General features: G+C 36.3%; 3 protein-coding genes across 3 annotated transcripts; all 3 read left to right on the forward strand.

Moving 5' to 3' along the window:
• Positions 1-1870, forward strand: hoxb8b (homeobox B8b). Its single transcript, XM_084434821.1, has 2 exons — positions 1-623; positions 917-1870. Exons 1-2 carry the CDS (start codon positions 206-208, stop codon positions 1234-1236), a joined length of 738 nt encoding a protein of 245 aa, XP_084290947.1. The 5' UTR covers positions 1-205; the 3' UTR covers positions 1237-1870.
• Positions 1871-8930: 7060 nt separating this feature from the next.
• On the forward strand, positions 8931-10517 carry hoxb6b (homeobox B6b). The gene is made up of 2 exons (XM_084434535.1): positions 8931-9405; positions 9830-10517. Exons 1-2 carry the CDS (start codon positions 8985-8987, stop codon positions 10081-10083), a joined length of 675 nt encoding a protein of 224 aa, XP_084290661.1. The 5' UTR covers positions 8931-8984; the 3' UTR covers positions 10084-10517.
• An 866-nt stretch (positions 10518-11383) lies between these two features.
• Positions 11384-13624, forward strand: hoxb5b (homeobox B5b). The gene is made up of 2 exons (XM_084435137.1): positions 11384-12126; positions 12556-13624. Exons 1-2 carry the CDS (start codon positions 11544-11546, stop codon positions 12801-12803), a joined length of 831 nt encoding a protein of 276 aa, XP_084291263.1. The 5' UTR covers positions 11384-11543; the 3' UTR covers positions 12804-13624.
• The last annotated feature ends 7096 nt before the right edge of the window (positions 13625-20720 follow it).

Raw genomic sequence — 20720 nt, forward strand, 5'->3', positions numbered from 1 at the left:
GTTACTAAGGAGTCATGTGGGTGCAGCTACGGGTACATTTGTTTGCGTGAATATTTACGACATTTTACGCATATAATTTCCACCTGGATGAATTCACTTTTCTTGTAGTAATAGCCCTGCATTTGCTCAAAAACATTACTCATCTATAGACTGCTTGACCTCAATACAGTTGTCAAAGTTGATCGGGGACTTGATCTTACAAGCAATGAGTTCTTACTTCGTCAATTCCCTCTTCACTAAATTTAAAGGAGGCGATTCTCTGCGCTCCAACTGCTATGATTGCTCAGGGTACGCGCCGGATCTCGGAAGCAGACCATCTGTGCTGTACGGTCACAACACAGGATCTGCGTTTCAGCACTCGGCTCAGTTCCCGGAATTCTACCATCACGGTACATCATCGTTCTCCCACGCATCTTACCAACAGAACCCGTGCGCAGTCGCTTACTCTGGAGATGCCACGGGAAACATCTTGGGCCAGGACACTTTACAGAGACAGTCGTTCTTCAGCGCTCCAGATGCGGATTTTACGCAATTTGGGGATTTAAAGGTCAACAGTATCAGGGATGATTTGGAAAGTGCAGAACCGTGCGCAGCGCAGCTCTTCCCATGGATGAGACCACAAGGTGAGATGAGCGAAGAGAAACACCTAGTCTGTTACAGTCCCACATAAAACACTGTAGACAATGGTAGGCCTACTTATTACCCCCAATTAAACGCTTTATGGCACCTATAGATTAGTGAGGAATTAACACCCCTTAAGAAAATCCGGTTTGCTCCGTACACATTGTTTAATGGCAATGAATAGAAACTTTGAGAGTTTTAAGACTTTGTTGTTTTATTTCGTTTACAGAGATAGATATATGATCAATCAAACACACTGTTTGGCCGGAAATAACGCTTCTTTCCCCCCAAATAGCTACCGGCCGGAGAAGGGGCAGGCAGACCTACAGCCGCTATCAGACGCTGGAACTGGAGAAAGAGTTCCTGTTCAACCCTTACCTGACCCGCAAGCGGCGCATCGAAGTGTCTCACGCACTGGCCCTCACCGAGAGGCAGGTCAAGATCTGGTTTCAGAACCGGCGCATGAAGTGGAAAAAAGAACACAACAAAGACAAGTTTCCCTGCAGCAAAACGGAGCAAGAGGAAATTGAGAGACAGGGGCAAGAGGGGAGCCAGGTATCAGAAAAACACACATCAGGAGAAGATGACTCGGAGACTTCCAGTAATTCTAAATAGGCTGTCGACTGTAAAAGAAAACCATCGCTGCAAATATAAGTTTGAGGTTCAAAATGACGATCAAATGTATTCCGTTCATTGAGGCATTTCTGTTTTCCAACAGTGATTATTTCCGCTTTTTATGGTTTGATGATGTATCAATCTCAGTTTTGTAAGGTTCCACTGGTGTTTGTCCTCGAGTAGATTACTCTGCAGTGAGGGCATATGAGGAGAAGGATATGGTCTGCATGGCGTCTATCTCCTATCTTCAAATCTTCCACAACCCAAGATATGTTCTCTTCAGCAACTTTGCTACAGCATAGCCTATAACATGGGTGAGGAATCAGCATTAGTGAGTGCATTACTGTATCTCTTACTGTAAGAAAATGCACTTTTTGTGATTGTTAATTACTGTTCGAAAAGGGATTATTAAAGTTTACAAATCTACAACCGAACTACCTAATATATGGGTCATTGCGTCAATCATTAATGTCAGTGTATCCATGCGTTACGCTTTCCTGAGAGGGGATGGTTCAGACGCACAATGTTATTCTTAAAATGCTGTGTAAATATTTCGTGGAAGCACTGTTCTATTGTATTTTCTATTGTCTTTAACTGGAAGTGGTTCCTGAAAGAAGCCACAATAAAATATGAGAAAAGAATCCCTTCGTCGCCTTTGTTCTTTTTCCTCTTCCACTGGATTGCCTACTGTATAATGAAAGGTTTTCTTTTTCTTCACAAACACCCAAATTGTTGTCTCAATTATTGTCTCACTTCACTTCCCGAATAAACAAATATAAAAGCCTCGATTGTACGAATAGCCATAATGGATTCAATCATTTGTAAATCAGTCTCATAAAAATGAAATTAATTAAACTGTAAATCAATATAAAAAATAAAATAAAATTGTAAACCAATAAGCGCATAAAAATCGCATTACCCGTGTAAAAAAAAACATTAAGTACAATCAACTTGGATGTTTAAGTCATTTCAACTTAAATTAAACTGACTAAAAAATGTGTTGAATCTTGTATAACATAAAAAGTTGAAAATGTAAAAACATATGTTGTCATAACGTAGCCTTTTGATTATCATTTTTAACATGTGAGCTGGATTGCAATAAACATGGGTGGCCAAAAGTTGTCTTGGTATAGGTTTCAAAGGTGTTTAAAGGACCTGGATCTGAGGATATTTTAAAGTAGCCTAACTAAAGGGTATGGTGAGTTACTCTTAAAGCCATATAACAATAAGCAAGCAATAATATTAATGAACAAATATAAGCCTGTATACTTTTTTCTTATTCACATATTACACAGCCTATATATTGACAACAAAGTGTCGACCACCGAAACCATTTGACCCCAAGCCAAAAGTTCAATATGAGCACTTGCAGGCAGTTTACAGGCTTTTATTACTCTGGTTGGATTCCCGAGCAGTCTGGTCTCAATCTCTGTCTCGTCCTTTATGAACAGCAAGTGCCAGATGCCTCTTAATTGTGCTATACCTTTCTTTCAGAGCTTTTGGCTGCCCTCAGTCTATAGGACATTCATTGCCTGAGATTAAATATTTGAAGATACTGAGCTCTTCTCTGTGTACACTCTGGTCTATTAATGTGGTGTGTAATTTACTCTGGTATAGTGTGATTTGAAAATTATATATATATATATATTCCTTGAATGAGTTTAAAGAAATAGATCAACTAGTGGTTGTTTCCTTTTTATGTCGTCCAAAATGGACCTCAGAGTATTGTCATTATCATTGATCTATCATTTCAAACCAAAGATAAACTATGACAATGCAAAAATGCAAAGTTGTAAAATTCGCTAAATTCGAATTAAAGTTAAAGTCGTATTTAAGCTGATAATATCACCTCAATATACAGAACAACAAGAATGGTTTGATGGCATTTTAATGCTTTTTTTCTCCTTAATTTTAATTCAAGAAATTAAAGGATTTTGGTCAAGTTAAACGGAATGTAAGCCTACATGTTTTCAAATAAAATTGTAATAAGCCTATTATATTGGTATGATCGTTTTACTGAAGAATGCATATTAAATATAGCCTAAATTGACGAATTTCGATGTAGGATTATGTTTAGAGGTAGCCTGCACCAATTCCGTTATTTTGGCAAAATGTGATCTGCATTTGTATTCATGTATAAAATGAGCCGGCCACTGATAAGTGGACGACCAACCAGAATAATGTTGAATATTCTAGAAAAAAGAGAGACTATGGCCTATTAAATTGTCAAAGAGAAATCGAAATAATGGAAATATGAATGTTGCATGATATTCTTTTGCCAAAACAACAAAAGTAAGGTAAAATCTAGGCCTGCATGTCATAAGAATTTGCATTATTTTAAAACAACAATGTATGCAACGGGTATAGTAAACACAGGAACTGATTTGAAGTTTATCTGCTGAGAACTAAACGGTATTGAGCTGTATATTCAAATACAGATATACTTTTTAACTTCCAAAGAACGATAAAAGCCACTCAAATGGTTCTTAATATAAGGAAACCAATGCTGCAAGCCTACCTTCTCTGTGTGTGTGTGTGTGTGTGTGTGTGTGTGTGTGTGTGTGTGTGTGTGTGTGTCCACAAAATATGAAACCGTTTTGATGTTGACAAGGGTCTACAGTCGGGAACAAGAATAAATATAAATATTTTTTAATGGTTTCAGTTGTATTAAATTGTATTTCGTTGTTTTTTTCTATGAGCAAGACATCATGAAATCAAACATTTTAAAAGCCCGTATTTTTAAAGAAAGTAGGCCTATTTTTAAACGAATTTTGAGGCCTGGACAGAAGAAAATGTTAGCGTTTATAGGGAGGCCTATATCAGAGGTGTTACATATTTATATATTTTATAAATGTACCATTATTAAATTATAATTATATCAGATATTTTCTGAAGTTTTAATTATGAAAAGCTGCATATTTTCACATTTCTGAGAATATCAATATCACAATCTAAAACAATCTCACGGGAGTAACTAAATATAGGCCTATTTTTTTTTCAGCTGTAATGTAATCCTAAATTAATAAAAAACGAAATATATTATGCCACACTTCGTAGGGCCTTTCATCTAATCTCATGTGGGCAAATATTCTATTATCTGAATACTATTATTGACGAGAATACGTTTGAAGGAATATATAATGTAAAAAGACTTCTGTTTGTGTGTAAATGTAGCCTATTACACGTACATATATGTATTACATACTCTTCTCAGAAAACGGTGGTATATAGGCCTACATATATATTATACATCACCGTTTTCTGTGGGCTCAAATCCATAATGTGTGGCCTATTAGCAGAATCATGCATTAAAATGTCCTTTTAATAAATACATTTATAATAATTTTTAAATAAAACTGTTGCCTACTATATGCCTACAATAACGAATTCAAGTACATTTAGAATCGTTTATAGGCCTAAAAGAAAAACGTAATTTAATTATATTACATTAAATTCAATTCAATATAATTCTCAGTCTATCTGATTTTCTCTTTCTTAAGCTAAACTTCAATAGAAATGACTAAACTCGAAATATAACAGATGGAAACGCTTATATTATGAGGATGGAATTATTATTTTTTATTTTACGTTTTAAGAATACAATAACGAAAAACACAGACATGCATATCGTTTGTTAAGCTAAATGAGTAAGAATTTGATTCTATATTTTATTTAGCAGGCTATTACACAAACAAATGTAGCGTTCTATGCAATTTCAAAAACATGCTTGTTGAGTTCATAAATTTAAACGAATGTAGAGTGGATACAATGTATTACACGCTAAAATTTGAAATGAATATAATTCGGAATGTATACCTCGTATATGCTGCTTTTTGGGCCTTTTTTTGGACAGCACGCGCTGCTGATCTTCAAGAGCATTGCCTTCTCGAGGTATAACCTACAGACCATGCTCGGTCACTTTTGGGTTATACTGTTTTATGGCCCCAATAAATGTCGGAAATAAGTGTTTGTTCGTAGATACAGGAAGCAATTCTTTCCTCCACGCATGTTTAGTGCTGTAAAAAGCTTTCACGTTCCATTTGTCTATTCTTCTCTTAAAGTCACCTGACAAAAGAACGCACACTACTGAGAAAGAGGGAATGGTGCTCTTTAATTTTTAGTGTAATTGGTCCATTTTAGTTTTAGCCACAACTGGTCAAAATAGCCTCTATTTCTATAGCCTAAATGGAAATCGTTTTTTCTCTTTACATTTCGTTACATTTTCGTTGTGTTTAGTTATAAACATTGCAAAACCTTTGTGTAGCTGGTCTATGAACCATCTATAAAACAGAAAAGCTAGTAGCCTAATAGACTTAATTCTTCATCTTCAAAAAAATAATGGATATAGCCAATATCTTTGGCTGTTAATGAAGTGAAGGCGTGCTTTTTTCTCTCTTTTAACGAATAAAGATGGCGGCGACCGAGTTGCTGCTGAAGCAAAGCAATAAACTCACAGCTGTTTATGAAAATTTACAACTTTGTGATAGAACTTTATGTGTGGTTCTGCCAGTGGATTGGCTGACAGGGGTCACGTGAGCAGCTCTCTGTGAACATGAACTTTTTATGATTTCCCAAGTGGCTATAATGCAGCATTCTTTTGGTCAGGGCGCAGTCAGTAGCACCTCTGTCCTTTATGTTTTTTACGTTTTGTTAAAGCAGACGGAAAGACAAATTCTCCTGAGCTGGGCGAATTGTGTGCGTTAATATGGATGGAAAGCTCGACGTCACGCTAGTACGAAGCGTCTTTAGATTTTCACATCAGCTAAGAGTGCAAGGGTCAAAATTCACTGAGGACCTTAGTTTATTCTTCTCTAATTTGTCAAGTTTTAGCTCTGTCGGTCTTACCCGTAGGCTACATCCAAAAAATACGACACGAGATCCTGGTTAACCGACGAATCTGCGAGATTGTTTTGGATCATTCCACTGAAGCGGTGATGGACGGGAAAAGAAAAGGTAGGACTGGACCTTTAGGCTTCTGTACTCCACTTATTCCAGCGATGTCATGATGCAAAAACAAATTTCCTTACACAATATCATCTTCTTGAGCATGTCTTTTGTATAACAACACAAACAGATATAGATAAGTAGATAAGAACTAGTATGAACATGCAGTAAGACCTCAGGCATCGTAAGACGGTTTAAAACGATCGACATGATGCGTGTCACAAATATACCTATTTGTATCCATTTTTTTACATGCTCACTTTTTTATTTGGCTAAAAATATATGCTTAAAAACAAGTATTATTTACAGAGTTACAAGATGGCCGCTGCATTCAAATGAATAATATGAGATTTACATTAACTTTGAGTTTACAAATCAGCATTACTGAGTCTCTTAATAGCAAGGCAATTTCCCATAATAACAGTAATCTGCAAAGTCCTTTTGTGATTTATTTTTAAATTAAGGGCTGTAAAGTTGGCTGTTAAAGTTGGATGTTTCAGCCATTGCAATTTCTGCTGTTTATAGCTTAATGTTTCACGGAATTTGCTCAAACCCACGACATCATCTCTCCATCATTCATTCATGTTTCTTAGGACATTTGTGAAGGATTATGTCTCAAAGCATCAACAGCTTTCTAATTGATGTTTTTTTTTTTTTTTTTTGTGTGGGACAACAATAATTTTGTTTCTTCTTGTATGGGCTTGATACTTTTGTCATTCTGAATCTGAATAACCAAAATAGTGTTTGATTTTGAATTACAATCACAATCAAAAAATTGTTCTGTGTCCCTGAAGAAGCACACCTTTTCTCAGTTCTTGCTCTGTGATGTCATCTAGTGACGAGATGTGGTAACTGTGGTGAAATCCAGTGTCTGTGTTTGGGTCTTCTCTGCATGTGATCTGACTGACTCAAGACGTCTATTGTTGCCTATATGTTTAACCAAAGTGTGCCTACAATGAGCAAGTAATCGACAAATGCAGTTTGGGAATGGTTTATGCATTGGGTCTAATTTTTAATGGTCGTTGCTACTCTTGCTCTACGATATTTTATATTTCTCTGCACTTAGAAATTGACCTTGCACTGAAATTGTGTAACGTCCTCGTTAAAAATTCTTTCTTTCTTTCTTTCTTTCTTTCTTTCTGTGAGTGGGTCAAGTTTAGGCTACTAATAATACAATACTATATAATATTAAAAAATAAAGTTTTGTATCCTGTCAGAGGGTGATCATATCTATAATTTACTTAATCAGACATCTAATTAATCTAATTATAACGACAAAAGAATCGTCTTAAGAATATACGAGAATGTCCCATCCTCCTTCCAAGTGATAAACACAACGATAACGTCATCAAGTACTTACAGCAGCCTATATCGATATTCAATAATACCTTTAAAGATCAATTTTTATTAATTTACAAAACAGAATAGTGATTAATGGTTAGCTTTTCTGAAAGGTTTCCTTTCGCATTAACTAAAGGCTTAAGCCACTTTATTATTTAAATATTACAATTCAAAGAATGTTTAACTTATTCATTTGTTTTTAATTAATTTTTATATTTCAAGGACACTATAGACATTCCAATTTTAAAATAAAATGCAAACCGGTCCTGTAATTGTGTTATAGGCTAAAACTCTGACGTTGTCTATTTTAAACAAGACAACAAAGAACGACATGGGCTGGATTGAATTTAAAATGGAAGTGTTAGGTGTAGCCTATTTTTATTTATTTTTTTACGTGGATTGTTGAGTTTGTATTTTCTTCTATTTACCATTGATGCATGGTTTTTATTAATATAGGAAATTTGCTTGGTTGTATGTCCGCTGTGGTTACATAAATGTATTGCTGAAGCAGGTTTTCATGAGTTCACTAAATATGTTGCACATCTGCATGGAGAAAATTACACAATATTTCGATATACAACGTGAAAGCCATTCTGAACGGTAAAATAGATAGATAGATAGATAGATAGATAGATAGATAGATAGATAGATAGATAGATAGATAGATAGATAGATATTAATTGTTTGGAAGGCCTATATTGAAAATGCGCCCAAGTTAAAGTCTTTCTAAAACGAGCATAATCACTCTTCATAAATTAGCGTATTGAAGTCAAGTTGTGTCTGTGTCTTATCTGTGCTGGGTTATTTTATTTTTATAGCAAGAATGCGCGCTGTTTGTGTAAACAGCAATACGGTATTATTAGGCTAAAGAGGGTAAAGGTCAGTACAAGTTCGTGTTAGAGAGTGAGAGTCCGTCTGAACGTCTCTTAAATTCTCTCGTGCACCTGAATTAAGCCATAATGCCTGCATGATTGTCAAAATTTTGAACATTGGACATTTTTTAATGAAGACAGTCGAAATGAAAATGACGTCCAGTTGCACACATATTTGAGGCGTGCTGAATATTTCGTTAAAAAAAAATAGAAAATGTGCTGCGGGAATTAATTATTAACCACGTACTCCTATAAAGTAATTGTTTATTGATATTATTGCATTTTAGGTTTCTTTTTTCGTTCTTTTTTATGCGTTAAACGGAGAAAAACACTTGCGTCTGAGTGTTTTGATATGCCCTGGGGATTCCATTCTGTGCAACAAGAGGGCCCCCACCACACGTTATCCTGTTGTCAGAAGTGCTTCGGATTGGTCAGGCACTGATCAGCTGGTCCGTTTCCCCGCGGTCTCAGATTGGCACCTCGCCACCCCCCTTCGGCTAAAACCAAATCTCAGATAAAGTAATGGCAAAAACCACTTGGACTATAAAACACAACAAATCATAACACTCGGACAATAACACTGGCCACCCCATGAGTTCCTATTTCGTCAACTCAACTTTTCCCGTGTCCCTACCCGGAGGACAGGAGTCTTTCTTGGGTCAGATACCGTTATATTCCTCTGGATATACAGATCCTTTAAGACATTATCCAAGCGCTACGTTCGGAGCTACCAATGTCCAGGACAAGGTTTACACCTCCTCGTATTACCAGCAAGCTGGGGGCGTTTTTGGACGAAGCGGATCCACCAGTGCTTGTGACTACACAACACCGAACATTTACCGAACCGCTGACCGCTCGTGCGCTATCGGAGGTCTGGAAGATTCGCTGGTCCTAACTCAGGACCAGTGCAAGACGGACTGCTCTGAACAGGCTACAGAGAGATATTTTAACAGTGAAGACAAACCGTGTACCCCGGTTTACCCGTGGATGCAGAGGATGAACTCGTGTAATGGTAAGACACGTTTGCATGTCAGACTTTCCACTACGACTCTATGTCAACATATAAAAGAAGAGATACACAGTCTGCAATCTTTAGGGACAGGTATAGGCTACCCAGGTAAAATAAATTGCTGCATCCTGAATAGCCTATTGCGCATTTTAGTAACCGTAAAGTATAAGCGCGCAAGTCTTCCACATTTTATTAGGCTATCTATTAGAGTAAGATGCACTCAACTGAAGACTTTTAATATCATTTCTTAACGTGTTGGGCTAGATAAAATGCAGATGTCAAATCTGATGTCGCTGCAGTAATACCAGTCTTCGTAATAATGATAATGGTAACGATTGTAACAGTGTTCTTTTATTGTTCACGTTGTCCTGTTTTTTATGTTTACTGGATGTTGACCTAGCATGTCTTTTTTTCACCTTTTTGACAGGAATGCCTGGAAGCACTGGCCGCAGGGGTCGTCAAACCTACACTCGGTTTCAGACTCTTGAACTGGAAAAGGAGTTCCACTTTAACAGATATTTGACCAGAAGGAGAAGAATTGAAATATCGCACGCTCTCTGTTTGACGGAACGTCAGATAAAGATATGGTTCCAAAACCGTAGAATGAAATGGAAAAAGGAGAATAAAGTGATGAACTCCGCAAAGGGCAGCGAAGAGGAGGATGGTGGAAAGGCGGGGTAAATGTTAAAAGCAGCTTATGACGAAGCCCTGGAAACATTGTACATAACATGTAGCCTGTAGTTTGAACTAATAAGTACTGGTCTGTCCAACAAGAAAAAAACTACCTAATAAGTTTTATGTTGCCCTAATAAGCTTCAAGAGAGACTTTCTTTTTTTCAAAAAAAAAAAAAAAAACATGCTTCTAAATCACCTCTGTAAAGACGGTAAAAGATATGGGAGGTGCTTTTACCACTATATATTTTGCGGTATTTGGCCTATCTAAACTAGTAAGACAAATGTTTTCTCGCTGTTTGAATATTCTAATGCCTATAATTTGAAAGAAATCATAATTTCATGTTTAAAACATCGGGATTAATGGTCTTACATTGAATATGTGGTTCAATGTTGTGTGCTAGAAAAATAAGAAAATGGAACATTTTGATGCTTAATTTATTGGGTCGTCACTTTTGTGTATGTGTATATGTGAATGCACTAAGAATAACACGTTATCATACATTGTTAGCAATGTCATTTTGTCAATAAAATGATTGTTTAACAATACTGTGGTTTATCCTTCTTTATTTGTATGGGCATCTTCTCAATGAGCCAGAGACATTTTATTATCAGCTTTATGCGTTGTTATAAAATATTTTATCTGATAGACATCTGCTAGGCCTATATATAGCCTATATTATTATTATTATTATTATTGTTATTAGGCTATATAGCCTATATATATATTTTTTTTAATTTCCAACTCTTTACTGCCTCGTGAAGCTGTGCTGGTCAGTTTGAAATAGGAATATGGCCTATTTTTTATTTGATTTATTTATTCATTTTTGTTGTTATTTTGTAGATCTAGTCTATGTTTTAGTTTGACTATCAAAAACCAGGTTGACTAACCTATGTTAAGAAGCCAACTATGCGGTTTGGTAGCCTATGGAATCACTGAATAAAGTCGCTGAAACAGCCAAGATTGCTTTGAGAGTCTAAAACTAAAAAAAAGGAAAAGAAAAATGACGAGAAATATTCACACTTTGCCTTAATTTAGCTTACATCTATTTGTAAATACGACTTAGCGTTAGTGTTCCAATAGCAATTGTGTTACAAAATTATGCAGCAAAAAGGCTTTCCGAAATTGGCAGGTGTTTGGTTATGTTACAGTTCTTCCAGTAGGTGACGCCCTCCGCTAACGTGGGATGTGGCGCTCGACGGGGAGGCACCATTGAGTTGAACCTAACGATCATCATTTCGTCATCATTTGTAACCATAGAGCATGAATTACCTCTTGAAGTCATCAGAGAGAATTTACGACTGGTCAACAAAGGCACGTGATGCCCTAACGCTCTCCCATATTTGGCCGCATACATGGCAAAAACGAAGTACAGTGCATTGCTATAATTCATTATTACATCATAAATTGTGCGGCGCTGGATTTTAACGACCAAGATCTACAAATCAAGACATTTTAAAACATCCAAATGAGCTCTTATTTTCTAAACTCGTTCTCAGGGCGCTATCCAAATGGGTCTGACTATCAGTTACTAAATTATGGTACAAACGGCGCTATGAACGCTTCTTACAGGGACTCCACCAGCATGCATTCCGGGTCTTTCGGTTACAACTACAATGGAATAGACCTTAGTGTAAATCGTCCCAACAATGGCCATTTCGGGGAAGTTGGAGATAATTCTCGCTCTTTCCAAAATACGGGTCAGGAGACCCGGTACAGACAGTCGAGCTGCTCGCTCTCGTCTCCAAATCCCCTGTCTTGTGCCACCAGCGAGACTCTGGAACTGAAGGGTTCATCTCCTCCATCTGATCAGAGCACACCAACCGGCAACAGCAGACTCACCAACAGCAACAATCTCACCAGCAGCAATAGCACACATTTTGCGGACACAGACGATACCAATGTCTCGTCCGAGACCGAGGAAGGAGCACAGACCACCAGCACCACACGTACGCAGAAGCAAGAATCTGTGGCGACCTCGACTACAACACCCAACGACGGTCAAACTCCACAGATATTCCCATGGATGAGGAAGCTGCACATTAACCATGGTATACACATCTCCTTTTTTATTTAGGCATTATAGAGTGAACATTTTAAAGCCTTATTTGGATGATAACAGCTTATTAAAGAAGTTGAATTATACGTGGATTAAATGCATGTTTTTTTATTCGTTTAGAAGAACTAATGTTTGTCTTACAAAAAATAATAATCCTTTGACGAACCATTGATTTCACCTAAGTATAGATTAAATAGAGAATAACCACTCTATCTGGGAGGTGACTGCATGTAAAATTATTGCATGTGTGCAGCAATAAAGCCATAAAATGCAATGGTAGGCTACTAAACTACACGTCGCCTTGAATATACTGTAATCAGCCAGCAGTCCAACATCCAAAATGTAACGGACATTTAAGTCCATTTCCGTTTGATGGCTTGGTGATGTTTGCTTATTATCTCTTTGCCCTTGCTTATGCCAGATATGACTGGACCTGATGGGAAACGGGCTCGAACAGCTTACACTCGCTACCAGACGCTCGAGCTGGAGAAAGAGTTCCATTTCAATAGATATCTAACACGCAGGAGGAGAATAGAGATAGCTCACGCTCTCTGCCTCTCAGAGAGGCAAATCAAAATCTGGTTCCAAAATCGCAGGATGAAATGGAAGAAGGACAATAAACTGAAAAGCATGAGTCTGGCTACGGCGGGGAGCGCATTTCAAAATTGAGCAAATCACGTCACATTAATTGGAAAATTCGACTACTGTTACAGCGCTGCACCTTTCAGCTTGTTGGTATCACCTGACGACGTGTGATTTCCCCCGTGCAACTCAAAAATTGTCAGCTCTTGAATATTGTTATCACATATGCTAAACTAGTTACAATTGCCATAAAATGAGTGTGAATGTCAAGTGTGTCAAGTTTATACATTCGTGGAGGAAAGCATGTTCCATGTGAGCTATTCGTGCAACGTATTCTAGACCTGTTACAAGAATTATGTACAGTACAACTCGCACTACCTAACTATCTTAAGTGATAGTGTAAAAAAAAAAAAGAAAAGAAACTTTTGTTGTATCCTTGAACTTGTATTGAAACGTCATGTATTATTCACGCAACATGCTATATTCTTGTTATGTACCGGGCTTTTTGATTTCTCGTATAGATGATACCTGCATCGCGAGACAAATAATCTTTTCGCACTTACATTTGTGTACTTAGGCTGCAGCACAAGATTACTTTGGGCTCGTAAGATGTCCATGAAGAATGTCTTTATACAGTAGTGACCAATATGTTATTTGTAGTGCACAACGTGAGTTATGAACGTTCTGTGTTAAAAGTTGGAGAAAAAAATGTTTTGTTATTGACATGTTGATGGTATCTCTGCCATTTTTTTTGTATTTGTGTCTGAACTGAAATGAGTTGATCCAAAAAGAAAAATAAAGTTTTCTCTCAGTCATACATGAAAGTCTCTTTTTGTTTAGGCCTGTTTGGTTAGTGATCCCAACGTTGGACAATTCATTACATGATGGGACACTAGTTCTTATTTCACCCACCAGTTCATCACCTGATATTTTACACTTTAAATACTTAAATTTTCTCTTAAATGAAATCACCATTGTGCACGTATAGGCTATCTTAAATTAAGCCATGGGTGTTACTGTTAATGTGTTCTGTTGCATATAGTCCATTCAGTTTTTGCTGCGCTCTGCGAGCAAACTATGGATATCGGTAAAGAAAATGGCTTATAAAATGGCAATACTCAAACTCAGCACCTATGTGTCACAGCACAACAACTCAACACCTTAACTTATTAACGATATTCTAACCATCTGCATTATTTGGTTGGAAACACAAATCCACCTGACTATTTTCTTCTGAAGTCCAGTCCATAACATCAACATGTAGCTCTAAAAAAGTCACGTGAGGTCCATAAAGTTAGTTTTATGGTTTTAGGGGGGTTGACAATGTGCTACATAATTCACATTCTTGAATGTAACTGACTGTTTAACTGCTTCAGCGGGATTCTAAAGGTTGTGGGCAGCATGCGGAGTCTTCTCAAACTGGACAGTCCTTATATCCCATGCTGACTAGGCTGTCAACAATGATTTTCATAATATTTCTGCTGGATGTGAAACGATAAGATGTCTTCTCTGTAGTTCTCAAGTAAGTCTCTTTCTTGGCTACAGATGTTCATTCTTTTAATTAATTGTTTTTAAAGGATCACGAATTTTAGCCAATTTACAATTTAGTTTAAAGCTTTATAAATGTCAGAGAATGCAGACTTGTTTGGTTTACATTTTATTTAATGATAAAATACATTTGTAAAACATGGTGGATTTTGACTCGGTAAAAAAAAAAAGTAATTAACCTTAAATGTCTGGCTGAATGCATAAGAAGTTAAAATTTGTATTTGCGAAGCTGTTTATTTTGCGTGGATAATGTTATATATTTTATCCTTATATTTTCAGTAATACTTGAAGAAATAAATCCAAAAATTATTTCACTTTTACAACATTTAAAAAATATTCTTCACAACAGATGTCCAAAAATTTGGAATAGTGACATTTTATCATGGTTAAACATACAGAGAAAGTTCACATGGTAGCCTACATTTTTTGTTGGTATTCTATTCATTGGTAAATTGTGTGATTAATCAGGCAAATATCAATCTGAAATATATATAGATATATTGTTTTTGGTGACCCTCTTTTGTGTATTGCACATCATTTTTTGTCTGGACTTTTGAAATAGGTGCAATATTTTGGAGGTGAGGTTTGAAGCGTTTGTGTGTGTATTTTTTTTTTTTTTTTTTAAAGATACTAGGATGGGATGTAAAAATGTAACTATTTTCTCGTGATAGAAACGGTTCTTCGATTCATAACTATTAAAGTCCCATTTTACCCCTATAATGTGTTTTGCATATTGATAGGGGTAATCTGGGCGCTGTTCTCATCAATTATTCATTGGGAAGGGATCACTCCGAGGTCAGGAGACAAGAGTGGCACACATGCCTTATACGAGAGAAGCACAAGGTCCATGCCAAACTGACTAGATGGTAATCCTTCGCAGTTTTGGAATACATTTTCACTCAACAGTCAGTTCGGTCTAATTCTCTTAAAGGCATTTTTGTACTGATTGTTGTACATTGTTGAGAGGAACATACTTTGTGGGAGAGTTGTACAAGCAAGTAAATTGTATCCTAGTCGGCGCAACGCTAAACAGATTAAATTATTTTGAAAGTTCTGTTATTATGAATTTTGTTCTGCTTGATTCATAAATAAAAGCAATGTCTCTGAACGTTAATTTTGTTGCTATTTAGATTGATGTAATGTTGCTTCATCACCAGCAGGGCCCGCCTCACACCGAGCTCCTGATCGGTTTTTACTCATTCTGCATAGCGGGACATTCTGATGCTTTCATTTTTTTTCTTCTTCATGAAAACAAAATTAGGCTAGTATGTTTAGGGATTTAAAAACACGTAAACTGCGAAAATGGAAAGCTTTTTCAATGTGGCAGCTTCAATTTTTCTTCTGTTGGTTTTTGGTGTGGGACCCAGGTCTAAACAATTATTGTTAAAATAGCTCATTAAATAAACCATGAGGAAGGGTGTAATCATAAAGCAATGGGACCTAGTGAGAAAAAAATCGCTTTCTGTTAGAAATATTAAATGTGGAAATTTCCAAATATCATAGCTAGCCTACAGAATATTAAAAAAAAAAAAAAAAAAGAAACCATACTGTGCGTGGCATGGTGAAGGATCAGAGTTCATGCTGAGGTCACTCATCCAGCTTATGTTCTGTGATGGCACCATTCTCAGCTTTTGTGGCAATGGCAAAAAATAAAAATAAAAATTGAGAACAGTGACTAATATAAAACTCAGATTCTTGTATTTGAAGGTATGCTATTTTTTTCCCCCCCGAAATAATCGAAATAACTTTATAAATAACCATACTGCTATTTGTCTATTCATTTAAAACATATATTTTATATGTGTATTTATAAAAGTTTAATTAAATTAAAATAAGAATTCTTGGGGAATATTTAATCAGCGGTCTGTTTGTACTCGGTAGTGCGATAACACGTTCAGGAAAGCACTAATCGAAAGTGTGCAGCAGTGAGATTGCCTAATGAAGTTGATAAACGATATTTCGCTTAAGGTTATCTTGAATTTTTCATCTTTAATCGATCGTTATGCGCCCAAAAGGTTCTGCGATGTCTTCAATGAAGCTGTTGGAAGGCTAGTCCTGCAGAGACACACGAAATGAAAGTCCGAGAGAAAAAGCCATATGCTTAATACGTAAAATTGTACAAATGGATATACAATGTGAAATGTACTGGAGGCAAAGAAAATGTAGAGACATCGAGAAACAAGATGGGGACCACCGTTTGTGCAAAAGAGTGAGGCACATAGTAAGTTTACTTATCTCTTTATGATATCAGGGATTTCATCCAACTAAGAAGCAATGAATCAGATTTGCGTGATAGCCTTGCTTTTATTTTTTACAAGCTGGTATATTAATATAGCCTAACTAAGATAGTAGCCTATATTTGATTAGTATAGGATTAGAAATATTGAGGTATAAGGGAAAGTAAATAGCAAGTAACTAAAAATAACTAGCCTAATGCACATGATATAATGGGTGCAAATCTGATAGTTATCTGTGCTCAAATGTTGTTGTTGTTTTCAACAAATTCACAATAAGGGGTAACATTTGGCCTGGCAGAAAAGTTTAACAAATGCCGATGATGTCTGTCATCTATATATACCCTGTAGATCCGAATTTGTGTGAATAGAAAGTCGCAAATTCGTGTCTTGGGGAATATGTAGTTGACATAAACACGACGCCATAGTGGAATTGTGGATAGCCTACACCTTTTTTGTCCCCTGCATACTGCTTATTTTATTTATTTATTAATGTGTGTGTGTGTGTGTGTGTGTGTGTGTGTGTGTCTCATTATTAGAGACATGCTTAAAATAAATCCAAACATGATGCGAAGGTTTTGAAAGTTAGACACCTGATGGCGCTACATCATTTGTCATATGGAGACAAATGCTGGCCTGCGACAACGTGAGGAATTTTTCAGCATTTCTTCTTTTTTAAAAAAAACCTGCAGGATCATTCATGTGGTTTGGTCACCACTTTGTTTTTAACCCTTTTCGCATTCTAAAACTCTCTAAAATGTAGGCTATGTTCTCAGAGACAGACAATGCTATTTTTCAGATATCAAGTAAAAAAGCTGAATCCATCAACGCACAGAGGCTCATAACATTTAGGCTATAAAACAATTATAAAGCCTAGCAATTTACATAAGAATAATACAATAATCGAAATTGTAAATACTTCAGGATATGACAAACTGTGTTACTCAATGTCTCATTATGCTAATTAAACCTGATTTTACTTTCCTTTATTTGTAGCAACAAGTGTATTCCAATGAGGCTGCGTGTGACCCTGGACACGTTTTCCATGCTATTCATCAAATGGACAGTCTGCAGACAACTGAGCAGAAGGAACATGACAAGAAACAGGTAGCCTCATTTTTACATCAGGAAATACTGCCAGATATCAACTGGATTTATCTTTGCTTTTAGATTACATAATGCATGAATAATGAAGAAGTCAGAGCCTATCCATAGTGTTGTGTGGTTAGGCTATTTTTGTTATTTCTTGAATAAAATAGACTTCTGTCTCTCGTTGATACAAAGAGTAGCTAATTCACGGTGAAGGGTAAAGAGGTGGATTAAGTAAAAGTGAAAAGATACTGGTTCCACGTCCCTTATTTGCCAGTCACGTGATTCATTAAATTATTAATGAAGAGGCTGCAGAGCAGAAAGGCAACGTAGCCAATTCGTCAAGACTGGCTTTTCGCCGAGCTAACTTGAGTGAGTTTGGGAGAAATTTCTTGGGACTTTTCCCTCGCAAGAAGCTATCCTCATTGCTGTGAACAGTCGAGAGAGAATGTAGGATCAACCGCACAGCATAAGCACCACACATTGTGAGTAAGCCTTTAGATCTAAAGCTAATAGATGCTATATGCTACTGTAGTTCCGCAGAATTGAAGAGAACATGTAAAGGCCAATACTAAGATGCATTTTTTTTTTCACTTCCTTTGGAAAAATTCATAATCCGTTAATTTAAATATAATTGTATGAAAACACTACCCTGTTCAACTATATTACAAATGCAAGTAGCCTACCTCGTGTTATAGGCAATTTGTTTACTAGCGATTTTTTACAGAATACGCGGTTATGTACCGCACACTTTCTTCGTTAAACGCATACGTTTATTCTTAACATTTATGTAGGCATATGTGTGTGAATTAATACTTTTCCTGGATTTTTGCAGGTTTTTGTACAGCCTTATGAAATATATGAGTATACAATTGTAACAGACTAAGCTCATAAATATTTTGCCTACAAGTTAGTCTATCTCGATGATTAATGTAATGAAGTGGCCGATATATAAAGTATTGTGTTGTAGGTTGGGTTAAGGACTGGTAATATCAATAAAATGGTTAAGGTTAGATTGTTAAGGACTAGATTGGTTCGTCTGATGGTGACTATATCAGTTTAGGCCGTCTATGACGAATCCACTCTTACAATGACATGAGCAAAGCAATGGAACACTAGAGATCAACTTGAGAGATCAAAGGCCCTCGGACCTTTGGGGAATTGATCGCAGAACCATCCCGAGACAGCGGCACTCTCTCATCTTCAACATCACTAATTACAATATCATGCACGAATAATTCGAAACAGATGTTCCCTTTACAAGCGTTTACAACCATTGTATGGTAAAGATGTTAGCTGACATATTGGAGAATCTAAAAATTGTTTTGATGGTGCACGCGTCTACCAGAGATATTTGTGTGTTTTCAGAAATATGACTCGTTATCCTACTGTAGATAAAAAGTATTTTCAGTTTTCGTCGTCATAACCAATGATATATGCAATATCTGTTTTAACATAGCCTATTTGTATTCTGTAATTTAGTGTATGCACATGTAATTTAATGTGCTAAATTCCCAGATATTTAATTAATTTGAACTGGCTCCTCAATAAATGCCTTAAACGTTTGCTTATCTCACTAAACCTACACGAGCCACTATCAGCTTATTTAATTTAAAATAGCACGCATCTCGTCATTGGTTTGTGTTCTTGATCGTTTGGTATGTACACCACGTCAATACCGCTTCAGAGCAACATCCTGATCTTGCTTAATTTTTGTTTGTTTCGCAGTTCAATTTATATCGATTGCTAACTCCGAGAGACATCCTTCTTTGCCTCCATCAGCTTTTACATTCAAGGCATTTGTAATCCTCTCAGAAGGGGACAATTTCCTTTCAGGAGCTTGATGTCGCTTTATACAGAATATGGATAATTTAACGTATTTTTGTTTGGTTATGATGTTTTCTTTTCTAAAATGTGTCTGATTAGTGTTGCCTCATTATGCACATTTTACCCGGGTCTTTTGCCCACCCATAGATTTGATACACTCGATCCTTTGGCTTTTATCACTTAGGCTATATGGTAAGCATTTATTGCATTTCTATCGTCATATCATGGAGTGGAACATTAGTATACATAAATAAGACTACTCATATTCAGTGACACTTACAGCAGGACTTCGGGGTGTACCTGAAAACATTATTGTTTTCAACAAGGATTTAATATAGGCTATGTAATAGCAAATATTTCTGTGATTTGTGACTCTCTGCGAAATCAAGCTGCTGAAGAATAAGCTCACAGTTTGTGAATGGCGGAGGATCTGTCTGGGTGATTAATAGCCCTAGTATTTTGGCAAAGGTTCAAGACGAGTTCACTGGGCTTTGTGCGTTGTTTTAGACCACTGCACACAAACCTTTCCCATTGTTTTTCCCCAACTAGTCTATTTCTTCGTTATTTAGTTATGTTTTTATCATCCCAGTCACGATTAAGAATAAATATATTTGGTCATTTCAAAGAGCCACCATCTTCTTATTTTACATGCTTCAGCTATTATTTTCCATAACCATATGTCACCAGAACCGTTTGATTTAAGTGATTTTCAATTGAGATCTTGTTGTAGCCTACTTACATTCGAGATAATTAATTCAAGAGCATTATTATTTTGATGCTCAAGATTAACGATTTTCCAAACGTTGTTTTTCTGGTTGAATTACCTTCCTTGTTCTCGTAGAAAAAGACAGACGATGTTACGCAGCAATACAAAGATCAGATGTCTCTAGAACTTATAGGCTATAATAAAACGAGGATATGAAGTGCACATGGTTCTTTTATTTGTAAGTTTTTCATAAAACAGTTAATTGTTCCGCTACCAATATGCTATCTTTTCTCAAATCTGTAAAATTATTTCGACACCCTGGATGTAAAAAAAAAAAAAAAAAGCAATTAAAAGGAAAATAATTTCTCAAATATTTTTAAACGGATTTTTATTTTTATTTTTAGCACATACGGGCTATGTTTAATATTTGTAATCCAATTGTTCGTAGGCTACATGTATTCAGCCCATTTCTTTGGCACAGTGTCAGCTAAAAATTGTTTTAAAATCTATTATATAGGCCTATTATATTGAATTTATTCTGAGTTTGTGATTTGCTCACATTGCACAACAAGGCGTATTTTTAACTAATAAGCAGCTATA

This window comes from Rutilus rutilus (assembly GCF_951802725.1).
Source record: "Rutilus rutilus genome assembly, chromosome: 16".
Classification (NCBI taxonomy): domain Eukaryota; kingdom Metazoa; phylum Chordata; class Actinopteri; order Cypriniformes; family Leuciscidae; genus Rutilus; species Rutilus rutilus.

Excerpts from the sequence above, each read along its gene's own strand:
- hoxb8b (XM_084434821.1), top strand. The coding sequence starts at position 206 with ATGAGTTCTTACTTCGTCAATTCCCTCTTCACTAAATTTAAAGGAGGC. Across the intron at positions 624-916 it reads CCCATGGATGAGACCACAAG|CTACCGGCCGGAGAAGGGGC; the intron begins GTGAGATGAGCG and ends CCCCCCAAATAG.
- hoxb6b (XM_084434535.1), top strand. The coding sequence starts at position 8,985 with ATGAGTTCCTATTTCGTCAACTCAACTTTTCCCGTGTCCCTACCCGGA. Across the intron at positions 9,406-9,829 it reads GAGGATGAACTCGTGTAATG|GAATGCCTGGAAGCACTGGC; the intron begins GTAAGACACGTT and ends CCTTTTTGACAG.
- hoxb5b (XM_084435137.1), top strand. The coding sequence starts at position 11,544 with ATGAGCTCTTATTTTCTAAACTCGTTCTCAGGGCGCTATCCAAATGGG. Across the intron at positions 12,127-12,555 it reads GAAGCTGCACATTAACCATG|ATATGACTGGACCTGATGGG; the intron begins GTATACACATCT and ends TGCTTATGCCAG.